At 45.0% G+C, this 24,220-nt stretch overlaps 1 protein-coding gene across 1 annotated transcript; it reads left to right on the forward strand.

Moving 5' to 3' along the window:
• The first annotated feature begins 8,981 nt into the window (after positions 1-8,981).
• On the forward strand, positions 8,982-14,702 carry LOC139421819 (uncharacterized). Its single transcript, XM_071172940.1, has 4 exons — positions 8,982-9,239; positions 11,784-13,092; positions 13,177-13,405; positions 13,988-14,702. The coding sequence occupies exons 1-4, from the start codon at positions 8,982-8,984 to the stop codon at positions 14,700-14,702; spliced, it is 2,511 nt and encodes an 836-aa protein (XP_071029041.1).
• The last annotated feature ends 9,518 nt before the right edge of the window (positions 14,703-24,220 follow it).

Here is a 24,220-nt window from a genome sequence, read left to right on the forward strand (position 1 = left end):
AGGTCCCCTATATAGACCTGTATTATTAATATGATGTAGGTCCCCTATATAGACCTGTATTATTATTATGATGTAGGTCCCCTATATAGACCTGTATTATTAATATGATGTAGGTCCCCTATATAGACCTGTATTATTAATATGATGTGGGTCCCCTATATAGACCTATATAGACCTGTATTATGAATATGATGTAGGTCCCCTATATAGACCTGTATTATTAATATGATGTGGGTCCCCTATATAGACCTGTATTATTAATATGATGTAGGTCCCCTATATAGACCTGTATTATTAATATGATGTAGGTCCCCTATATAGACCTGTATTATTAATATGATGTAGGTCCCCTATATATACCTGTATTATTAATATGATGTAGGTCCCCTATATTGACCTGTATTATTAATATGATGTAGGTCCCCTATATAGACCTGTATTATTAATATGATGTAGGTCCCCTATATAGACCTGTATTATTAATATGATGTAGGTCCCCTATATAGACCTGTATTATTAATATGATGTAGGTCCCTATATACACCTGTATTATTAATATGATGTAGGTCCCCTATATAGACATTTATTATTAATATGATGCAGGTCCCCTATATAGACCTGTATTATTATTATGATGTAGGTCCCCTATATAGACCTGTATTATTATTATGATGTAGGTCCCCTATATAGACCTGTATTATTAATATGATGTAGGTCCCCTATATAGACCTATATAGACCTGTATTATTAATATGATGTAGGTCCCCTATATAGACCTACATAGACCTGTATTATTAATATGATGTAGGTCCCCTATATAGACCTGTATTATTAATATGATGTAGGTCCCCTATATAGACCTGTATTATTAATATGATGTGGGTCCCCTATATAGCCCTATATAGACCTGTATTATGAATATGATGTAGGTCCCCTATATAGACCTGTATTATTAATATGATGTAGGTCCCCTATATAGACCTGTATTATTAATATAATGTAGGTCCCCTATATAGACCTATATAGACCTGTATTATTAATATAATGTAGGTCCCCTATATAGATCAGTATTATTAATATGATGTAGGTCCCATATATAGACCTGTATTATTAATATAATGTAGGTCCCCTATATAGACCTGTATTATTACTATGATGTAGGTCCCCTATATAGACCTGTATTATTAATATGATGTAGGTCCCCTATATAGACCTGTATTATTAATATGATGTAGGTCCCCTATATAGACCTATATAGACCTGTATTATTAATATGATGTAGGTCCCCTGTATAGACCTGTATTATTAATATAATGTAGGTCCCCTATATAGACCTGTATTATTAATATAATGTAGGTCCCCTATATAGACCTGTATTATTAATATGATGTAGGTCCCCTATATAGACCTGTATTATTAATATGATGTAGGTCCCCTATATAGACCTGTATTATTAATATAATGTAGGTCCCCTATATAGACCTATATAGACCTGTATTATTAATATAATGTAGGTCCCCTATATAGACCTGTATTATTAATATGATGTAGGTCCCCTATATAGACCTGTATTATTAATAAAATGTAGGTCCCCTATATAGACCTGTATTATTAATATAATGTAGGTCCCCTATATAGACCTGTATTATTAATATAATGTTGGTCCCCTATATAGACCTGTATTATTAATATAATGTAGGTCCCCTATATAGACCTGTATTATTAATATGATGTAGGTCCCCTATATAGACCTGTATTATTAATATGATGTAGGTCCCCTATATAGACCTGTATTATTAATATGATTTAGGTCCCCTATATAGACCTGTATTATTAATATGATGTAGGTCCCCTATATAGACCTATATAGACCTGTATTATTAATATGATGTAGGTCCCCTATATAGACCTGTATTATTAATATGATGTAGGTCCCCTATATAGACCTGTACTATTAAAATGATGTAGGTCCCCTATATAGACCTATATAGACCTGTATTATTAATATGATGTAGGTCCCCTATATAGACCTGTATTATTAATATGATGTAGGTCCCCTATATAGACCTATACTATTATATATATATATAGACCTGTATTATTAATATGATGTAGGTCCCCTATACAGACCTGTATTATTAATATGATGTAGGTCCCCTATATAGACCTGTATTATTAATATGATGTAGGTCCCCTATATAGACCTGTATTATTAATATGATGTAGGTCCCCTATATAGACCTATATAGACCTGTATTATTAATATGATGTAGGTCCCCTATATAGACCTAAATAGACCTGTATTATTAATATGATGTAGGTCCCCTATATAGACCTGTATTATTAATATGATGTGGGTCCCCTATATAGACCTATATAGACCTGTATTATGAATATGATGTAGGTCCCCTATATAGACCTGTATTATTAATATGATGTAGGTCCCCTATATAGACCTGTATTATTAATATAATGTAGGTCCCCTATATAGACCTGTATTATTACTATGATGTAGGTCCCCTATATAGACCTGTATTATTAATATGATGTAGGTCCCCTATATAGACCTGTATTATTAATATGATGTAGGTCCCCTATATAGACCTATATAGACCTGTATTATTAATATGATGTAGGTCCCCTGTATAGACCTGTATTATTAATATAATGTAGGTCCCCTATATAGACCTGTATTATTAATATAATGTAGGTCCCCTATATAGACCTGTATTATTAATATGATGTAGGTCCCCTATATAGACCTGTATTATTAATATGATGTAGGTCCCCTATATAGACCTGTATTATTAATATAATGTAGGTCCCCTATATAGACCTGTATTATTAATATAATGTAGGTCCCCTATATAGACCTGTATTATTAATATAATGTTGGTCCCCTATATAGACCTGTATTATTAATATAATGTAGGTCCCCTATATAGACCTGTATTATTAATATAATGTAGGTCCCCTATATAGACCTGTATTATTAATATGATGTAGGTCCCCTATATAGACCTGTATTATTAATATGATTTAGGTCCCCTATATAGACCTGTATTATTAATATTATGTAGGTCCCCTATATAGACCTATATAGACCTGTATTATTAATATGATGTAGGTCCCCTATATAGACCTGTATTATTAATATGATGTAGGTCCCCTATATAGACCTGTACTATTAAAATGATGTAGGTCCCCTATATAGACCTATATAGACCTGTATTATTAATATGATGTAGGTCCCCTATATAGACCTGTATTATTAATATGATGTAGGTCCCCTATATAGACCTGTACTATTATATATATATATAGACCTGTATTATTAATATGATGTAGGTCCCCTATACAGACCTGTATTATTAATATGATGTAGGTCCCCTATATAGACCTGTATTATTAATATGATGTAGGTCCCCTATATAGACCTGTATTATTAATATGATGTAGGTCCCCTATATAGACCTATATAGACCTGTATTATTAATATGATGTAGGTCCCCTATATAGACCTAAATAGACCTGTATTATTAATATGATGTAGGTCCCCTATATAGACCTGTATTATTAATATGATGTGGGTCCCCTATATAGACCTGTATTATGAATATGATGTAGGTCCCCTATATAGACCTGTATTATTAATATGATGTGGGTCCCCTATATAGACCTGTATTATTAATATGATGTAGGTCCCCTATTTAGACCTGTATTATTAATATGATGTAGGTCCCCTATATAGACCTGTATTATTAATATGATGTAGGTCCCCTATATAGACCTGTATTATTAATATGATATAGGTCCCCTATATATACCTGTATTATTAATATGATGTAGGTCCCCTATATTGACCTGTATTATTAATATGATGTAGGTCCCCTATATAGACCTGTATTATTAATATGATGTAGGTGCCCTATATAGACCTGTATTATTAATATGATGTAGGTCCCCTATATAGACCTGTATTATTAATGATGTAGGTCCCCTATATAGACCTGTATTATTAATATGATGTAGGTCCCCTATATAGACCTGTATTATTAATATAATGTAGGTCCCCTATATAGACCTATATAGACCTGTATTATTAATATAATGTAGGTCCCCTATATAGACCTGTATTATTAATATGATGTAGGTCCCCTATATAGACCTGTATTATTATTATGATGTAGGTCCCCTATATAGACCTGTATTATTAATATGATGTAGGTCCCCTATATAGACCTGTATTATTAATATGATGTGGGTCCCCTATATAGACCTATATAGACCTGTATTATGAATATGATGTAGGTCCCCTATATAGACCTGTATTATTAATATGATGTGGGTCCCCTATATAGACCTGTATTATTAATATGATGTAGGTCCCCTATATAGACCTGTATTATTAATATGATGTAGGTCCCCTATATAGACCTGTATTATTAATATGATGTAGGTCCCCTATATATACCTGTATTATTAATATGATGTAGGTCCCCTATATTGACCTGTATTATTAATATGATGTAGGTCCCCTATATAGACCTGTATTATTAATATGATGTAGGTCCCCTATATAGACCTGTATTATTAATATGATGTAGGTCCCCTATATAGACCTGTATTATTAATATGATGTAGGTCCCTATATACACCTGTATTATTAATATGATGTAGGTCCCCTATATAGACCTTTATTATTAATATGATGCAGGTCCCCTATATAGACCTGTATTATTATTATGATGTAGGTCCCCTATATAGACCTGTATTATTATTATGATGTAGGTCCCCTATATAGACCTGTATTATTAATATGATGTAGGTCCCCTATATAGACCTGTATTATTAATATGATGTAGGTCCCCTATATAGACCTATATAGACCTGTATTATTAATATGATGTAGGTCCCCTATATAGACCTAAATAGACCTGTATTATTAATATGATGTAGGTCCCCTATATAGACCTGTATTATTAATATGATGTAGGTCCCCTATATAGACCTGTATTATTAATGATGTAGGTCCCCTATATAGACCTGTATTATTAATATGATGTAGGTCCCCTATATAGACCTGTATTATTAATATAATGTAGGTCCCCTATATAGACCTATATAGACCTGTATTATTAATATAATGTAGGTCCCCTATATAGACCTGTATTATTAATATGATGTAGGTCCCCTATATAGACCTGTATTATTATTATGATGTAGGTCCCCTATATAGACCTGTATTATTAATATGATGTAGGTCCCCTATATAGACCTGTATTATTAATATGATGTGGGTCCCCTATATAGACCTATATAGACCTGTATTATGAATATGATGTAGGTCCCCTATATAGACCTGTATTATTAATATGATGTGGGTCCCCTATATAGACCTGTATTATTAATATGATGTAGGTCCCCTATATAGACCTGTATTATTAATATGATGTAGGTCCCCTATATAGACCTGTATTATTAATATGATGTAGGTCCCCTATATATACCTGTATTATTAATATGATGTAGGTCCCCTATATTGACCTGTATTATTAATATGATGTAGGTCCCCTATATAGACCTGTATTATTAATATGATGTAGGTCCCCTATATAGACCTGTATTATTAATATGATGTAGGTCCCCTATATAGACCTGTATTATTAATATGATGTAGGTCCCTATATACACCTGTATTATTAATATGATGTAGGTCCCCTATATAGACCTTTATTATTAATATGATGCAGGTCCCCTATATAGACCTGTATTATTATTATGATGTAGGTCCCCTATATAGACCTGTATTATTATTATGATGTAGGTCCCCTATATAGACCTGTATTATTAATATGATGTAGGTCCCCTATATAGACCTGTATTATTAATATGATGTAGGTCCCCTATATAGACCTATATAGACCTGTATTATTAATATGATGTAGGTCCCCTATATAGACCTAAATAGACCTGTATTATTAATATGATGTAGGTCCCCTATATAGACCTGTATTATTAATATGATGTGGGTCCCCTATATAGACCTATATAGACCTGTATTATGAATATGATGTAGGTCCCCTATATAGACCTGTATTATTAATATGATGTGGGTCCCCTATATAGACCTGTATTATTAATATGATGTAGGTCCCCTATTTAGACCTGTATTATTAATATGATGAAGGTCCCCTATATAGACCTGTATTATTAATATGATGTAGGTCCCCTATATAGACCTGTATTATTAATATGATATAGGTCCCCTATATATACCTGTATTATTAATATGATGTAGGTCCCCTATATTGACCTGTATTATTAATATGATGTAGGTCCCCTATATAGACCTGTATTATTAATATGATGTAGGTGCCCTATATAGACCTGTATTATTAATATGATGTAGGTCCCCTATATAGACCTGTATTATTAATGATGTAGGTCCCCTATATAGACCTGTATTATTAATATGATGTAGGTCCCCTATATAGACCTGTATTATTAATATAATGTAGGTCCCCTATATAGACCTATATAGACCTGTATTATTAATATAATGTAGGTCCCCTATATAGACCTGTATTATTAATATGATGTAGGTCCCCTATATAGACCTGTATTATTATTATGATGTAGGTCCCCTATATAGACCTGTATTATTAATATGATGTAGGTCCCCTATATAGACCTGTATTATTAATATGATGTGGGTCCCCTATATAGACCTATATAGACCTGTATTATGAATATGATGTAGGTCCCCTATATAGACCTGTATTATTAATATGATGTGGGTCCCCTATATAGACCTGTATTATTAATATGATGTAGGTCCCCTATATAGACCTGTATTATTAATATGATGTAGGTCCCCTATATAGACCTGTATTATTAATATGATGTAGGTCCCCTATATATACCTGTATTATTAATATGATGTAGGTCCCCTATATTGACCTGTATTATTAATATGATGTAGGTCCCCTATATAGACCTGTATTATTAATATGATGTAGGTCCCCTATATAGACCTGTATTATTAATATGATGTAGGTCCCCTATATAGACCTGTATTATTAATATGATGTAGGTCCCTATATACACCTGTATTATTAATATGATGTAGGTCCCCTATATAGACCTTTATTATTAATATGATGCAGGTCCCCTATATAGACCTGTATTATTATTATGATGTAGGTCCCCTATATAGACCTGTATTATTATGATGTAGGTCCCCTATATAGACCTGTATTATTAATATGATGTAGGTCCCCTATATAGACCTATATAGACCTTTATTATTAATATGATGTAGGTCCCCTATATAGACCTGTATTATTAATATGATGTAGGTCCCCTATATAGACCTACATAGACCTGTATTATTAATATGATGTAGGTCCCCTATATAGACCTGTATTATTAATATGATGTAGGTCCCCTATATAGACCTGTATTATTAATATGATGTGGGTCCCCTATATAGCCCTATATAGACCTGTATTATGAATATGATGTAGGTCCCCTATATAGACCTGTATTATTAATATGATGTAGGTCCCCTATATAGACCTGTATTATTAATATAATGTAGGTCCCCTATATAGACCTATATAGACCTGTATTATTAATATAATGTAGGTCCCCTATATAGATCAGTATTATTAATATGATGTAGGTCCCCTATATAGACCTGTATTATTAATATAATGTAGGTCCCCTATATAGACCTGTATTATTAATATAATGTAGGTCCCCTATATAGACCTGTATTATTAATATAATGTAGATCCCCTATATAGACCTGTATTATTAATATAATGTAGGTCCCCTATATAGACCTGTATTATTACTATGATGTAGGTCCCCTATATAGACCTGTATTATTAATATGATGTAGGTCCCCTATATAGACCTGTATTATTAATATGATGTAGGTCCCCTATATAGACCTATATAGACCTGTATTATTAATATGATGTAGGTCCCCTGTATAGACCTGTATTATTAATATAATGTAGGTCCCCTATATAGACCTGTATTATTAATATGATGTAGGTCCCCTATATAGACCTGTATTATTAATATAATGTAGGTCCCCTATATAGACCTGTATTATTAATATGATGTAGGTCCCCTATATAGACCTGTATTATTAATATGATGTAGGTCCCCTATATAGACCTGTATTATTAATATAATGTAGGTCCCCTATATAGACCTATATAGACCTGTATTATTAATATAATGTAGGTCCCCTATATAGACCTGTATTATTAATATGATGTAGGTCCCCTATATAGACCTGTATTATTAATATAATGTAGGTCCCCTATATAGACCTGTATTATTAATATAATGTAGGTCCCCTATATAGACCTGTATTATTAATATAATGTTGGTCCCCTATATAGACCTGTATTATTAATATAATGTAGGTCCCCTATATAGACCTGTATTATTAATATGATGTAGGTCCCCTATATAGACCTGTATTATTAATATGATGTAGGTCCCCTATATAGACCTGTATTATTAATATGATGTAGGTCCCCTATATAGACCTGTATTATTAATATAATGTAGGTCCCCTATATAGACCTGTATTATTAATATGATGTAGGTCCCCTATATAGACCTGTATTATTAATATGATGTAGGTCCCCTATATAGACCTGTATTATTAATATAATGTAGGTCCCCTATATAGACCTGTATTATTAATATGATGTAGGTCCCCTATATAGACCTGTATTATTAATATGATTTAGGTCCCCTATATAGACCTCTATTATTAATATGATGTAGGTCCCCTATATAGACCTGTATTATTAATATAATGTAGGTCCCCTATATAGACCTGTATTATTAATATGATGTAGGTCCCCTATATAGACCTGTATTATTAATATAATGTAGGTCCCCTATATAGACCTGTATTATTAATATAATGTAGGTCCTCTATACGTCCAATGCTCCGCCTCACACATCGCTCTTCATTTCACACTCAGCTGTCCTGCTGGCCCGTCTCTCTACCGGCCCGTCCCTCTAATGGCCCGTCCCTCTACCGGCCCGTCCCTCTAACGGCCCGTCCCTCTAATGGCCCGTCCCTCTACCGGCCCGTCCCTCTAATGGCCCGTCCCTCTACCGGCCCGTCCCTCTACCGGCCCGTCCCTCTAATGGCCCGTCCCTCTACCGGCCCGTCCCTCTACCGGCCCGTCCCTCTAATGGCACGTCCCTCTACCGGCCCGTCCCTCTAATGGCCCGTCCCTCTACCGGCCCGTCCCTCTACCGGCCCGTCCCTCTACCGGCCCGTCCCTCTAATGGCCCGTCCCTCTACCGGCCCGTCCCTCTACCTGCTCGTCCCTCTAATGGCCCGTCCCTCTAATGGCCCGTCCCTCTACCGGCCCGTCCCTCTACCGGCCCGTCCCTCTACCGGCCAGTCCCTCTACCGGCCAGTCCCTCTACCGGCCCGTCCCTCTAATGGCCCGTCCCTCTACCGGCCCGTCTCTCTAATGGCCCGTCCCTCTACCGGCCCGTCTCTCTAATGGCCCGTCCCTCTAATGGCCCGTCCCTCTGATGGCCCGTCTCTAACGGCCCGTCTCTCTACCGGCCCGTCTCTCTACCGGTCCGTCCCTCTAATGGCCCGTCCCTCTACCGGCCCGTCCCTCTACCGTCCCGTCCCTCTATTGGCCCGTCCCTCTAATGGCCCGTCCCTCTACCGGCCCGTCCCTCTACCGGCCAGTCCCTCTAATGGCCCGTCCCTCTAATGGCCCGTCCCTCTACCGGCCCGTCCCTCTACCGTCCCGTCCCTCTATTGGCCCGTCCCTCTAATGGCCCGTCCCTCTACCGGCCCGTCCCTCTACCGGCCCGTCCCTCTAATGGCCTGTCCCTCTAATGGCCCGTCCCTCTACCGGCCCGTCTCTCTAATAACCCGTCCCTCTAATGGCCCGTCCCTCTACCGGCCCGTCTCTCTAATGGCCCGTCCCTCTAATGGCCCGTCCCGTCCCTCTAATGGCCCGTCCCTCTAATGGCCCGTCCCTCTACTGGCCCGTCCCTGTACCGGCCAGTCCCTCTAATGGCCCGTCCCTCTACCGGCCCGTCCCCCTACCGGCCCGTCCCCCTACCGGCCCGTCCCTCTAATGGCCCGTCCCTCTAATGGCCCGTCCCTCTACCGGCCCGTCTCTCTAATAACCCGTCCCTCTAATGGCCCGTCCCTCTACCGGCCCGTCTCTCTAATGGCCCGTCCCGTCCCTCTAATGGCCCGTCCCTCTAATGGCCCGTCCCGTCTCTCTAATAACCCGTCCCTCTAATGGCCCGTCCCTCTACCGGCCCGTCTCTCTACCGGCCCTTCCCTCTAATGGCCCGTCCCTCTACCGGCCCGTCCCTCTACCGGCCCGTCCCTCTACCGGCCAGTCCCTCTAATGGCCCGTCCCTCTACCGGCCCGTCCCCCTACCGGCCCGTCCCTCTAATGGCCCGTCCCTCTAATGGCCCGTCCCTCTACCGGCCCGTCTCTCTAATAACCCGTCCCTCTAATGGCCCGTCCCTCTACCGGCCCGTCTCTCTAATGGCCCGTCCCTCTAATGGCCCGTCCCGTCCCTCTAATGGCCCGTCCCTCTAATGGCCCGTCCCTCTACCGGCCCGTCCCTCTACCGGCCCGTCCCTCTACCGGCCCGTCCCTCTACCGGCCAGTCCCTCTAATGGCCCGTCCCTCTACCGGCCCGTCCCCCTACCGGCCCGTCCCTCTAATGGCCCGTCCCTCTAATGGCCCGTCCCTCTACCGGCCCGTCTCTCTAATAACCCGTCCCTCTAATGGCCCGTCCCTCTACCGGCCCGTCTCTCTAATGGCCCGTCCCTCTAATGGCCCGTCCCGTCCCTCTAATGGCCCGTCCCTCTAATGGCCCGTCCCTCTACCGGCCCGTCTCTCTAATAACCCGTCCCTCTAATGGCCCGTCCCTCTACCGGCCCGTCCCTCTAATGGCCCGTCCCTCTAACGGCCCGTCTCTAACGGCCCGTCTCTCTACCGGCCCGTCTACTGGTCAGTTTATTCGTCTCTAACCGTCTCTAGCATTTTGAATCTGAAACCAGCATGAGTATTTATGTTGTTGTAATGGTGCCAGAGATGTTTTATATCATTTTGTAGCCATTGTAAGCAGCTTTGATGATGCTCCATCTTCTCCTGTCTATTACAGCTGATGTGGGGGGGGGGGGGGGGGGGGGCAAAGAAGATAAATCCTTTCTCTCTTTGGGAAAGACACTGAACAGAGGGGAGGAAATCTAGCTGTCCATCAGTAAAATAATGTGTCTAAATGGAGAGCTTTCCTGTCTGTTTCCTTCACTCCTTCAGCTCCTCTCAAGAGTTACCAGACAAACCTCAGACCATTACTTAGGCTAACCCCGCATGTCTATCTCTCTCACACACACACACACACACACACACACACACACACACACACACACACACACACACACACACACACACACACACACACACACACACACACACACACAGAGAGAGAGGGAGAGACACGCTCACACACAGCAACTTACAGCCACGTTTCTTCCTCTCCCCAGACCAGTGAGGAAGGGGAGGCTTGCTGCTGTCTTCTGTCCTGCTCAGCACAACAAGACATAACCAGCTTTAAGAGCAGACAAACACACTGTGTTTAGCTAATGGACTCACAGGCAGAGAGAGACTCCACATTTAGGGAGATGTTTTGTAAGTGCTCCACTCCCATCCTCCTCAGCTATTTCTACTTCCCCACTCCATCAGCTACTCCCCCCCTCCATCAGCTACTCCCCACCCTCCATCAGCTACTCCCCCATCCTCCATCAGCTACTCCCCCATCCTCCATCAGCTACTCCCCCATCCTCCATCAGCTACTCCCCCATCCTCCATCAGCTACTCCCCCCTCCATCAGCTACTCCCCCATCCTCCATCAGCTACTCCCCCACTCCATCAGCTACTCCGCCCCTCCATCAGCTACTCCCCCCCCATCAGCTACTTCCCCACCCTCCATCAGCTACTCCCCCATCCTCCATCAGCTACTCCCCCCCTCCATCAGCTACTCCCCCATCTTCCCAACCCCCATCAGCTACTCCCCCATCCTCCATCAGCTACTCCCCCACCCTCTATCAGCTACTCCCCCATCCTCCATCAGCTACTCCCCCATCCTCCATCAGCTACTCCCCCCCTCCATCAGCTACTCCCCCCTCCATCAGCTACTCCCCCCCTCCATCAGCTACTCCCCCCTCCATCAGCTACTCCCCCCTCCATCAGCTACTCCCCCATCCTCCATCAGCTACTCCCCCACTCCATCAGCTACTCCGCCCCTCCATCAGCTACTCCCCCCCTCCATCAGCAACTTCCCCTCCCCCATCTTCCCAAACCCCATCAGCTACTTCCCCATCCACCATCTTCCCCCATCAACTACTTCCCCCCTCATCAGCTACTTCCTCATCCTCCATCAGCTACTCCCCCATCCTCCATCAGCTACTCCCCCCCCTCCATCAGCTACTCCCCCCCTCCATCAGCTACTTCCCCTCCCCCATCTTCCCACCCCCCATCAGCTACTTCCTCATCTTCCATCAGCTACTCCCTCATCCTCCATCCGCTACTCCCCCCTCCATCAGCTACTCCCCCCCTCCATCAGATACTTCCCCCCTCCATCATCTACTCCCCCCCTCCATCAGCTACTCCTCCCCCCCTCCATCAGCTACTCCTCCCCCCTCCATCAGCTTCTTCCCCTCCCCCATCTTCCCAACCCCCATCAGCTACTTCCCCATCCTCCATCTTCCCCCCCATCAACTACTTCCCCCCTCCATTAGCTACTCCCCCCCTCCACCAGCTACTTCCCCTCCCCCATCTTCCCTACCCCCATCAGCTACTTCCCCTCCTCCATCTTCCCCTCAATCAACTACTTCCCCCCCATCCATCAGCTACTTCCCCTCCTCCATCAGCTACTTCCCCATCCTCCATCAGCTACTCCCCCCTTCCATCAGCTACTTTCCCCCCTCCATCAGCTACTCCCCCCCTCCATCAGCTACTCCCCTCCTTCCATCAGCTACTCCCCCCTCCACCAGCTAGTTCCCCTCCTGCACCAGCTACTCCCCCCCTCCATCAGCTACTTACCCCCTCCACCAGCTACTCCCCCCCCCTCCATCAGCTACTTACCCCCTCCACCAGCTAGTTCCCCTCCTCCACCAGCTACTCCCCCCCTCCATCAGCTACTTCCCCTCCTCCATCAGCTACTTCCCCTCCTCCATCAGCTACTTCCCCATCCTCCATCAGCTACTCCCCCCTTCCATCAGCTACTTTCCCCCCTCCATCAGCTACTCCCCCTCTCCAATCAGCTACTCCCCTCCTTCCATCAGCTACTCCCCCTCCACCAGCTAGTTCCCCTCCTGCACCAGCTACTCCCCCCCTCCATCAGCTACTTACCCCCTCCACCAGCTACTCCCCCCCCCTCCATCAGCTACTTACCCCCTCCACCAGCTAGTTCCCCTCCTCCACCAGCTACTCCCCCCCTCCACCAGCTACTTACCCCCTCCACCAGCTACTCCCTCCTCCACCAGCTACTCCCGCCCTCCACCAGCTAGTTCCCCTCCTCCACCAGCTACTCCCCTCCTCCACCAGCTACTCCCCCCCCCACCAGCTACTCCCTCCTCCACCAGCTACTCCCTCCTCCACCAGCTAGTTCCCCTCCTCCACCAGCTACTTACCCCCTCCACCAGCTACTCCCCCCCTCCATCAGCTACTTACCCCCTCCACCAGCTAATCCCCCCCTCCATCAGCTACTCACCCCCTCCATCAGCTACCCCCCCCCCTCCATCAGCTACTTACCCCCTCCACCAGCTAGTTCCCCTCCTCCACCAGCTACTTCCCCCCTCCACCAGCTAGTTCCCCTCCTCCACCAGCTACTCCCCCCCTCCATCAGCTACTTACCCCCTCCACCAGTTACTCCCCCCCTCCATCAGCTACTTACCCCCTCCACCAGCTACTCCCCCCCTCCATCAGCTACTTACCCCCTCCACCAGCTACTCCCCCCCTCCATCAGCTACTTACCCCCTCCACCAGCTACTCCCCCCCTCCATCAGCTACTTACCCCCTCCACCAGCTACTCCCCCCCTCCATCAGCTACTTACCCCCTCCACCAGCTACTTACCCCCTCCACCAGCTACTCCCCCCCTCCATCAGCTACTCCCCCCCTCCATCAGCTACTTACCCCCTCCACCAGCTACTCCCCCCCTCTATCAGCTACTCCCCCCCTCCATCAGCTACTCCCCCCCTCCACCAGCTACTCCCCCCCCTCCATCAGCTACTCCCCCCCCTCCATCAGCTACTCACCCCCTCCATCAGCTACTCACCCCCTCCACCAGCTACTCCCCCCTCCATCAGCTACTTACCCCCTCCATCAGCTACTTACCCCCTCCATCAGCTACTTACCCCCTCCACCAGCTACTCCCCCCCTCCATCAGCTACTTACCCCCTCCACCAGCTACTCCCCCCCTCCATCAGCTACTTACCCCCTCCACCAGCTACCCCCCCCTCCATCAGCTACTTACCCCCTCCACCAGCTACTCCCCCCCTCCACCAGCTACTCCCCCCCCTCTCCCCCCCTCCACCAGCTACTCACCCCCTCCACCAGCTACTCCCTCCTCCACCAGCTACTCCCCCCCCTCCACCAGCTAGTTCCCCTCTTCCACCAGCTACTCCCCCCCTCCACCAGCTACTTACCCCCTCCACCAGCTACTCCCTCCTCCACCAGCTACTCCCCCCTCCACCAGCTAGTTCCCCTCCTCCACCAGCTACTCCCCTCCTCCACCAGCTACTCCCCCCCTCCACCAGCTACTCCCTCCTCCACCAGCTACTCCCTCCTCCACCAGCTAGTTCCCCTCCTCCACCAGCTAGTTCCCCTCCTCCACCAGCTACTCCCCTCCTCCACCAGCTACTCCCCTCCTCCACCAGCTACTCCCCCCCTCCACCAGCTACTCCCTCCTCCACCAGCTACTCCCCTCCTCCACCAGCTAGTTCCCCTCCTCCACCAGCTACTCCCCTCCTCCACCAGCTACTCCCCCCTCCACCAGCTAGTTCCACTCCTTCCCATAAATCATCTCCATTTCCATTGCTGTGAGGGCGATTAAAATCAGTCTAATGTTTTTCAGAGTGCTGCGTTGCTTTACACTGCTAAACATGCTGCCTCGTATACAGATGGGACGGACAAACAAACGCATCAGACTATCTATTATTCATCTGAGTAGGGAGAGTGTGTGTGTCGATGATCGCTGAGCAAGATGCGGGGTAAAGTGAGAGGAAAAACACGAGGATAGCGCTACCCTGGCAGTTTTTTTTTTTAGCCGAGCTCTGTCGTCGTTGACAAGGGAGGGGCAGAAGAGAATCAATCTAATAGAGCTTCCTCCTCAAAGATCCTAATGGGCACCGTTACTATAAATCACCACACAGCGTCCCAAAACACACCCTATCCCCATAGGACCCGGGTCAAAGGAAGTTAGTGTGTGTGTGGTTGTGTGTGTCTCTGTGTGTGTGCGTGCATGTCTAGCTGTGTGTGTGTGTGCATGTCTAGCTGTGTGTGTGCGTGTCTAGCTGTGTGTGTGTGTGCCTGTCTAGCTGTGTGTGTGTGCCTGTCTTTCTGTGTGTGTGCCTGTCTCTTTCTGTGTCAGCGTGTCTAGCTGTGTGTGTGTGCGCGTGTCTAGCTGTGTGTGTGTGCGCGTGTCTAGCTGTGTGTGTGTGTGTGTGTGTGTGTGTGTGTGTGTGTGTGTGTGTGTGTGTCTAGCTGTGTGTGTGTGTGTGTGTCTAGCTATGTGTGTGTGCGTGTCTAGCTGTGTGTGTGTCTAGCTGTGTGTGTGTGTGTGTGTGTCTAGCTGTGTGTGTGCGTGTCTTGCTGTGTGTGTGCGTTTCTAGCTGTGTGTGTGCGTGTCTAGCTGTGTGTGTGCGTGTGTCTAGCTGTGTGTGTGCGTGTGTGCGTGTCTAGCTGCGTGTGTGAGTGTGTCTAGCTGTGTGTGTGTGTGCGTGTCTAGTTGTGTGTGTGTGTGTCTAGCTGTGTGTGTGTGTGCGTGTCTAGTTGTGTGTGTGTCTAGCTGTGTGTGTGCGTGTCTAGCTGTGTGTGTGTGCGTGTCTAGCTGTGTGTGTGCGTGTCTAGCTGTGTGTGTGTGCGTGTCTAGCTGTGTGTGTGTGTGCGTGTCTAGCTGTGTGTGTGTGTGCGTGTCTAGCTGTGTGTGTGTGTGTGTCTAGCTGTGTGTGTGTGTGCGTGTCTAGCTGTGTGTGTGCGCGTCTAGCTGTGTGTGTGTGCGTGTGTCTAGCTGTGTGTGTGCGCGTCTAGCTGTGTGTGTGTGCGTGTCTAGCTGTGTGTGTGCGTGCGTTTCTAGCTGTGTGTGCGTACGTTTCTAGCTGTGTGTACGTGCGTTTCTAGCTGTGTGTGTGTGTGTCTAGCTGTGTGTGTGTGCATGTCTAGCTGTGTGTGAGTAACAGAGAGAGAGGTTATAGGGGGTAACAGAGAGAGAGGTTATAGGGGTAACAGCGAGAGGTTATAGGGTAACAGAGAGAGAGAGAGAGAGAGAGAGAGAGAGAGAGAGAGAGAGAGAGAGAGAGGGGTTATAGGAGAGAGAGATAGGTTATAGGGGGTAACAGAGAGAGAGAGGGTTTATAGGGGGTAACAGAGAGAGAGAAAGAGAGAGGTTATAGGGTGTAACAGAGAGAAGGGTTATAGGGGTAACAGAGAGAGAGAGAGGTTATAGGGGGTAACAGAGAGAGAGGGGTTATAGGGGTAACAGAGAGAGGGGTTATATGGGGTAACAGAGAGAGAGAGAGAGGTTATAGGGGGTAACAGAGAGAGGGGTTATAGAGAGAGAGAGAGAGAGAGAGGTTATAGGGTAACAGAGAGAGAGAGAGGTTATAGGGGGTAACAGAGAGAGAGGGGTTATAGGGGTAACAGAGAGAGAGAGGTTATAGGGGGTAACAGAGAGAGAGGGGTTATAGGGGGTAACAGAGAGAGGGGTTATAGGGGTAACAGAGAGAGAGAGAGAGGTTATAGGGGGTAACAGAGAGAGGGGTTATAGGGGTAACAGAGAGAGAGAGAGAGGTTATAGGGGGTAACAGAGAGAGAGAGGTTATAGGGGGTAACAGAGAGAGAGAGGTTATAGGGGGTAACAGAGAGAGAGGGGTTATAGGGGGTAACAGAGAGAGATTATAGGGTAACAGAGAGAGGGGTTATAGGGGTAACAGAGAGAGGTTATAGGGTAACAGAGAGAGGGGTTATAGGGGGTAACAGAGAGAGAGGGGTTATAGGGGTAACAGAGAGAGGGGTTATAGGGGTAACAGAGAGAGAGAGAGAGAGGTTATAGGGGGTAACAGAGAGGGAGGGGTTATAGGGGCTAACAGAGAGAGAGGTTATAGGGGTAAAAGAGAGAGGTTATAGGGGGTAACAGAGAGAGGGGTTATAGAGAGAGAGAGAGAGGTTATATGGGGTAACAGAGAGAGAGAGAGAGGTTATAGGGGGTAACAGAGAGAGGGGGGTTATAGGGGTAACAGAGAGAGGGGTTATAGGGGTAACAGAGAGAGGGGTTATAGGGGGTAACAGAGAGAGAGAGAGAGAGGTTATAGGGTAAAAGAGAGAGGCAGCAGGTACTCTTCCTGGGGTTTATTATGGATCGCCATTAGTTCTGTCAAGGCAGCAGCTTCTCTTCCTGGGGTTTATTATGGATCCCCATTACTTCCTGCCAAGGCAGCAGCAACTCTTTCAAGTTTTCTTGCTAATGTGTGCATGCTAGACTGGTGGTACTTTGCACTGACCATGTGGCTGTCCGTTCAGGATGCTCAGAAACTCTCAACTGACCTCTGAACTATGTCCAAGACTATTAGAACCCATAGACATACATATGGCCAGAGAAGAAGAGAAGAAGAGAGAGGGTTTTAATCCTCCCAAACCCATAGACATACATATGGCCAGAGAAGAAGAGAGAGGGTTTTAATCCTCCCAAACCCATAGACATACATATGGCCAGAGAAGAAGAGAGAGGGTTTTAATCCTCCCAAACCCATAGACATACATATGGCCAGAGAAGAAGAGAAGAAGAGAGAGGGTTTTAATCCTCCCAAACCCATAGACATACATATGGCCAGAGAAGAAGAGAAGAAGAGAGAGGGTTTTAATCCTCCCAAACCCATAGACATACATATGGCCAGAGAAGAAGAGAGAGGGTTTTAATCCTCCCAAACCCATAGACATGCATCTACATTGTGTAATTTACTGATGGTGAGTAACTAGCCTCATAGGGGCTTATGGTTGGTCTCGGGAATTCAACCCACTAACCTGGTGTAACGGATGTGAAACGCTAAATAGCGTTTCAATCGGTGACGTCACTTGCTCTGAGACCTTGAAGTAGTGGTTCCCCCCTTGCTCTGCAAGGGCCGCGGCTTTTGTGGAGCGATGGGTAACGATGCTTCGTGGGTGACTGTTGTTGATGTGTGCAGAGGGTCCCTGGTTCGCGCCCGGGTATGGGCGAGGGGACAGTCTAAAGTTATACTGTTACATTGATGCTGTTGACCTGGATCACTGGTTGCTGCGGAAAAAGGAGGAAGGTCAAAAGGGGGGTGAGTGTAACGAAGGTGAAACGGCTAGCTTAGTTAGCGGTGCGCGCTAAATAGCGTTTCAATCGGTGACGTCACTTGCTCTGAGACCTTGAAGTAGTAGTTCCCCTTGCTCTGCAAGGGCCGCAGCTTTTGTGGAGCGATGCTTCGTGGGTGACTGTTGTTGATGTGTGCAGAGAGTCCCTGGTTCGCGCCCGGGTATGGGCGAGGGGAACCAGGGACCCTCTGCACACATCAACAACTGACAACAACTGACACGAGGGCCAACAACAACTGACACGAGGGCCATGCTGGAACGTTAAACCAAATTGATCATGGGCATTACGATCAGTGGGCAGGAGTGATGATTACTTGGGATTGCCAGCTGTTTTCAGGCTTGAAATAAACCCAACCCAAGTAAAACTTACGGTGACCTTCATTCCGTGACAATATTTCCCCCCCCATCATCTTGTAAATCTACGTTTTGGATCTATTTACAGTTTGTAGTAAATTTTGACAATAAAATAATAAAAAAATGTTTCTGACTCATATCGATGCCAAAAAGAGAAGTTGTTTTTCTGAGTGGCATTCGTTCTGTAATAATGTTGGTCTGATGAGGAGGCTGCTCAGGCCCTTCTGAAAGTAAATCACCAGCCACCGCTGCTGTCATAGACATAACTCAAGACAGGAAGAGAGATGGAACTGTTGCCAGGAGCAACATCCTTGAGGGCTTTCCACCGACAGAGATTCAGCACAGCATGTCAAAAACACTACACAATCTGTCTGGGACTTATTAAAGTACACACACACACAGTAACACAGACTCTGGTACAAGAGGCATGGTACAAGGACAGAAAATATTGCCCCAAAAATAAATACAATAACCCCATTTGTCTGTCAGGTAGACAGGAGGGGAGAGAGGGGGTAAGGGAGACCGGGAGGAAGGGAGACCGGGAGGAAGGGAGGGAAGGAGACCGGGAGTTAGAGATGGAGGGAGACCGGGAGGAAGGGAGGGAGAGAGGAAGACCGGGAGGAAGGGAGGAAGACCGGGAGGAAGGGAGGGAGAGAGGAAGACCGGGAGGAAGGGAGGAAGACCGGGAGGAAGGGAGGGAGAGAGGAAGACCGGGAGGAAGGGAGGGAGAGAGGGAGACCGGGAGGAAGTGGGGGAGAGAGGGAGACCGGGAGGAAGGGAGGGAGAGAGGGAGACCGGGAGAGAGGGAGACCGGGAGGGAGGGAGACCGGGAGAGAGGGAGACCGGGAGAGAGGGAGACCGGGAGAGAGGGAGACCTGGAGAGAGGGAGACCGGGAGAGAAGGAGACCGGGAGGGAGGGAGGGAGGTGGTACAGGAGGATGTGTGGAGGAACTGAAAGCAGAGTTCCAGGAAACCTTGACCACGAGAGTTACAGGAAACTTTGACCACGAGAGAGTTACAGGAAACCTTGACCACAAGAGAGGTACAGGAAACCTTGACCGAGAGAGTTACAGGAATCATCACTCTTCATCACTGTCACCATACCTGCTACCACTGGCTGCTGCCGCAGGGCAATTAACGATCCACTCCTCAGGCCAGGGTTACTGTACTGTACCAGGACTAGGGTTGGAAACAAGCTTACTCAAGCCAGGGTTACTGTACTGTACCAGGACTAGGGTTGGAAACAAGCTTACTCAGGCCAGGGTTACTGTACTGTACCAGGACTAGGGTTGGAAACAAGCTTACTCAGGCCAGTGTTACTGTACACACCAGGACTAGGGTTGGAAACAAGCTTACTCAGGCCAGGGTTACTGTACACACCAGGACTAGGGTTGGAAACAAGCTTACTCAGGCCAGTGTTACTGTACACACCAGGACTAGGGTTGGAAACAAGCTTACTCAGGCCAGGGTTACTGTACTGTACCAGGACTAGGGTTGGAAACAAGCTTACTCAGGCCAGGGTTACTGTACTGTACCAGGACTAGGGTTGGAAACAAGCTTACTCAGGCCAGGGTTACTGTACTGTACCAGGACTAGGGTTGTAAACAAGCTTACTCAGGCCAGGGTTACTGTACTGTACCAGGACTAGGGTTGGAAACAAGCTTACTCAGGCCAGGGTTACTGTACTGTACCAGGACTAGGGTTGGAAACAAGCTTACTCAGGCCAGGGTTACTGTACTGTACCAGGACTAGGGTTGGAAACAAGCTTACTCAGGCCAGGGTTACTGTACTGTACCAGGACTAGGGTTGGAAACAAGCTTACTCAGGCCAGTGTTACTGTACACACCAGGGGTCTAGGCTAGACGGACGAGTCAAATACAGGGAGAGTTTAACAATGCTCTTAATTCAGCTCTAGAGGAAGTGTCTCTTTAATATCCAATCAGGAGGAGGAGGAAGTAAATCAGATGTTATTTCACATTAATGCACCTGGTGTAAAATAAAACACACAATAAGACCAGAAAAATATATAGATACAGTGCCTTGCGAAAGTATTCGGCCCCCTTGAACTTTGCGACCTTTTGCCACATTTCAGGCTTCAAACATAAAGATATTAAACTGTATTTTTTTGTGAAGAATCAACAACAAGTGGGACACAATCATGAAGTGGAACGACATTTATTGGATATTTCAAACTTTTTTAACAAATCAAAAACTGAAAAAATGGGGCGTGCAAAATTATTCAGCCCCCTTAAGTTAATACTTTGTAGCGCCACCTTTTGCTGCGATTACAGCTGTAAGTCGCTTGGGGTATGTCTCTATCAGTTTTGCACATCGAGAGACTGACATTTTTTCCCATTCCTCCTTGCAAAACAGCTCGAGCTCAGTGAGGTTGGATGGAGAGCATTTGTGAACAGCAGTTTTCAGTTCTTTCCACAGATTCTCGATTGGATTCAGGTCTGGACTTTGACTTGGCCATTCTAACACCTGGATATGTTTATTTTTGAACCATTCCATTGTAGATTTTGCTTTATGTTTTGGATCATTGTCTTGTTGGAAGACAAATCTCCGTCCCAGTCTCAGGTCTTTTGCAGACTCCATCAGGTTTTCTTCCAGAATGGTCCTGTATTTGGCTCCATCCATCTTCCCATCAATTTTAACCATCTTCCCTGTCCCTGCTGAAGAAAAGCAGGCCCAAACCATGATGCTGCCACCACCATGTTTGACAGTGGGGATGGTGTGTTCAGCTGTGTTGCTTTTACGCCAAACATAACGTTTTGCAGTGTTGCCAAAAAGTTCAATTTTGGTTTCATCTGACCAGAGCACCTTCTTCCACATGTTTGGTGTGTCTCCCAGGTGGCTTGTGGCAAACTTTAAACAACACTTTTTATGGATATCTTTAAGAAATGGCTTTCTTCTTGCCACTCTTCCATAAAGGCCAGATGTGTGCAATATACGTGATTGTTGTCCTATGGACAGAGTCTCCCACCTCAGCTGTAGATCTCTGCAGTTCATCCAGAGTGATCATGGGCCTCTTGGCTGCATCTCTGATCAGTCTTCTCCTTGTATGAGCTGAAAGTTTAGAGGGACGGCCAGGTCTTGGTAGATTTGCAGTGGTCTGATACTCCTTCCATTTCAATATTATCGCTTGCACAGTGCTCCTTGGGATGTTTAAAGCTTGGGAAATCTTTTTGTATCCAAATCCGGCTTTAAACTTCTTCACAACAGTATCTCGGACCTGCCTGGTGTGTTCCTTGTTCTTCATGATGCTCTCTGCGCTTTTAACGGACCTCTGAGACTATCACAGTGCAGGTGCATTTATACGGAGACTTGATTACACAAAGGTGGATTGTATTTATCATCATTAGTCATTTAGGTCAACATTGGATCATTCAGAGATCCTCACTGAACTTCTGGAGAGAGTTTGCTGCACTGAAAGTAAAGGGGCTGAATAATTTTGCACGCCCAATTTTTCAGTTTTTGATTTGTTAAAAAAGTTTGAAATATCCAATAAATGTCGTTCCACTTCATGATTGTGTCTCACTTGTTGTTGATTCTTCACAAAAAAATACAGTTTTATATCTTTATGTTTGAAGCCTGAAATGTGGCAAAAGGTCGCAAAGTTCAAGGGGGCCGAATACTTTCGCAAGGAACTGTATATACAGGGAGTACCAGATCAATGTGGAGCTATATACAGGAAGTACCAGATCAATGTGGAGCTATATACAGGAAGTACCAGATCAATGTGGAGCTATATACAGGAAGTACCAGATCAATGTGGAACTATATACAGGAAGTACTAGTACCAGATCAATGTGGAGCTATATACAGGAAGTACCAGTACCAGATCAATGTGGAGCTATATACAGGAAGTACCAGATCAATGTGGAACTATATACAGGAAGTACCAGTACCAGATCAATGTGGAGCTATATACAGGAAGTACCAGTACCAGATCAATGTGGAGCTATATACAGGAAGTACCAGATCAATGTAGAGCTATATACAGGAAGTACCAGATCAATGTGGAGCTATATACAGGAAGTACCAGATCAATGTGGAGCTATATACAGGAAGTACCAGATCAATGTGGAGCTATATACAGGAAGTACCTGTACCAGATCAATGTGGAGCTATATACAGGGAGTACCAGATCAATGTGGAGCTATATACAGGAAGTACCAGATCAATGTGGAGCTATATACAGGGAGTACCAGATCAAAGTGGAGCTATATACAGGAAGTACCAGATCAATGTGGAGCTATATACAGGAAGTACCAGATCAATGTGGAGCTATATACAGGAAGTACCAGTACCAGATCAAAGTGGAACTATATACAGGACTACCAGATCAATGTGGAGCTATATACAGGGAGTACCAGATCAATGTGGAGCTATATACAGGAAGTACCAGATCAATGTGGAACTATATACAGGAAGTACCAGATCAATGTGGAGCTATATACAGGAAGTACCAGATCAATGTGGAGCTATATACAGGAAGTACTAGTACCAGATCAATGTGGAGCTATATACAGGAAGTACCAGTACCAGATCAATGTGGAGCTATATACAGGAAGTACCTGATCAATGTAGAGCTATATACAGGAAGTACCAGATCAATGTGGAGCTATATACAGGAAGTACCATTACCAGATCAATGTGGAGCTATATACAGGGAGTACCAGATCAATGTGGAGCTATATACAGGGAGTACCAGATCAAAGTGGAGCTATATACAGGAAGTACCAGATCGATGTGGAGCTATATACAGGGAGTACCAGATCAATGTGGAGCTATATACAGGAAGTACCAGATCAATGTGGAGCTATATACAGGAAGTACCAGATCAATGTGGAGCTATATACAGGAAGTACCAGATCAATGTGGAGCTATATACAGGGAGTACCAGATCAAAGTGGAGCTATATACAGGAAGTACCAGTACCAGATCAATGTGGAGCTATATACAGGAAGTACCAGATCAATGTGGAGCTATATACAGGGAGTACCAGATCAAAGTGGAGCTATATACAGGAAGTACCAGATCAATGAGGAGCTATATACAGGGAGTACCAGATCAATGTGGAGCTATATACAGGAAGTACCAGATCAATGTGGAGCTATATACAGGAAGTACCAGATCAATATGGAGCTATATACAGGAAGTACCAGATCAATGTGGAGCTATATACAGGGAGTACCAGATCAATGTG

This window comes from Oncorhynchus clarkii, chromosome 12 (assembly GCF_045791955.1).
Source record: "Oncorhynchus clarkii lewisi isolate Uvic-CL-2024 chromosome 12, UVic_Ocla_1.0, whole genome shotgun sequence".
NCBI classification, from domain to species: domain Eukaryota; kingdom Metazoa; phylum Chordata; class Actinopteri; order Salmoniformes; family Salmonidae; genus Oncorhynchus; species Oncorhynchus clarkii.

What these genes read in the sequence shown, in the direction of transcription:
- LOC139421819 (XM_071172940.1), top strand. Translation starts at nt 8,982, where the DNA reads ATGCTCCGCCTCACACATCGCTCTTCATTTCACACTCAGCTGTCCTGC. An exon ending in ACCGGCCCGTCCCTCTAATG is followed by an intron (nt 9,240 to 11,783) that starts GCACGTCCCTCT and finishes CCACTCCATCAG; the next exon opens with CTACTCCCCCCCTCCATCAG. An exon ending in TACTCCCCCTCCACCAGCTA is followed by an intron (nt 13,406 to 13,987) that starts GTTCCCCTCCTG and finishes CCCCTCCATCAG; the next exon opens with CTACTTACCCCCTCCACCAG.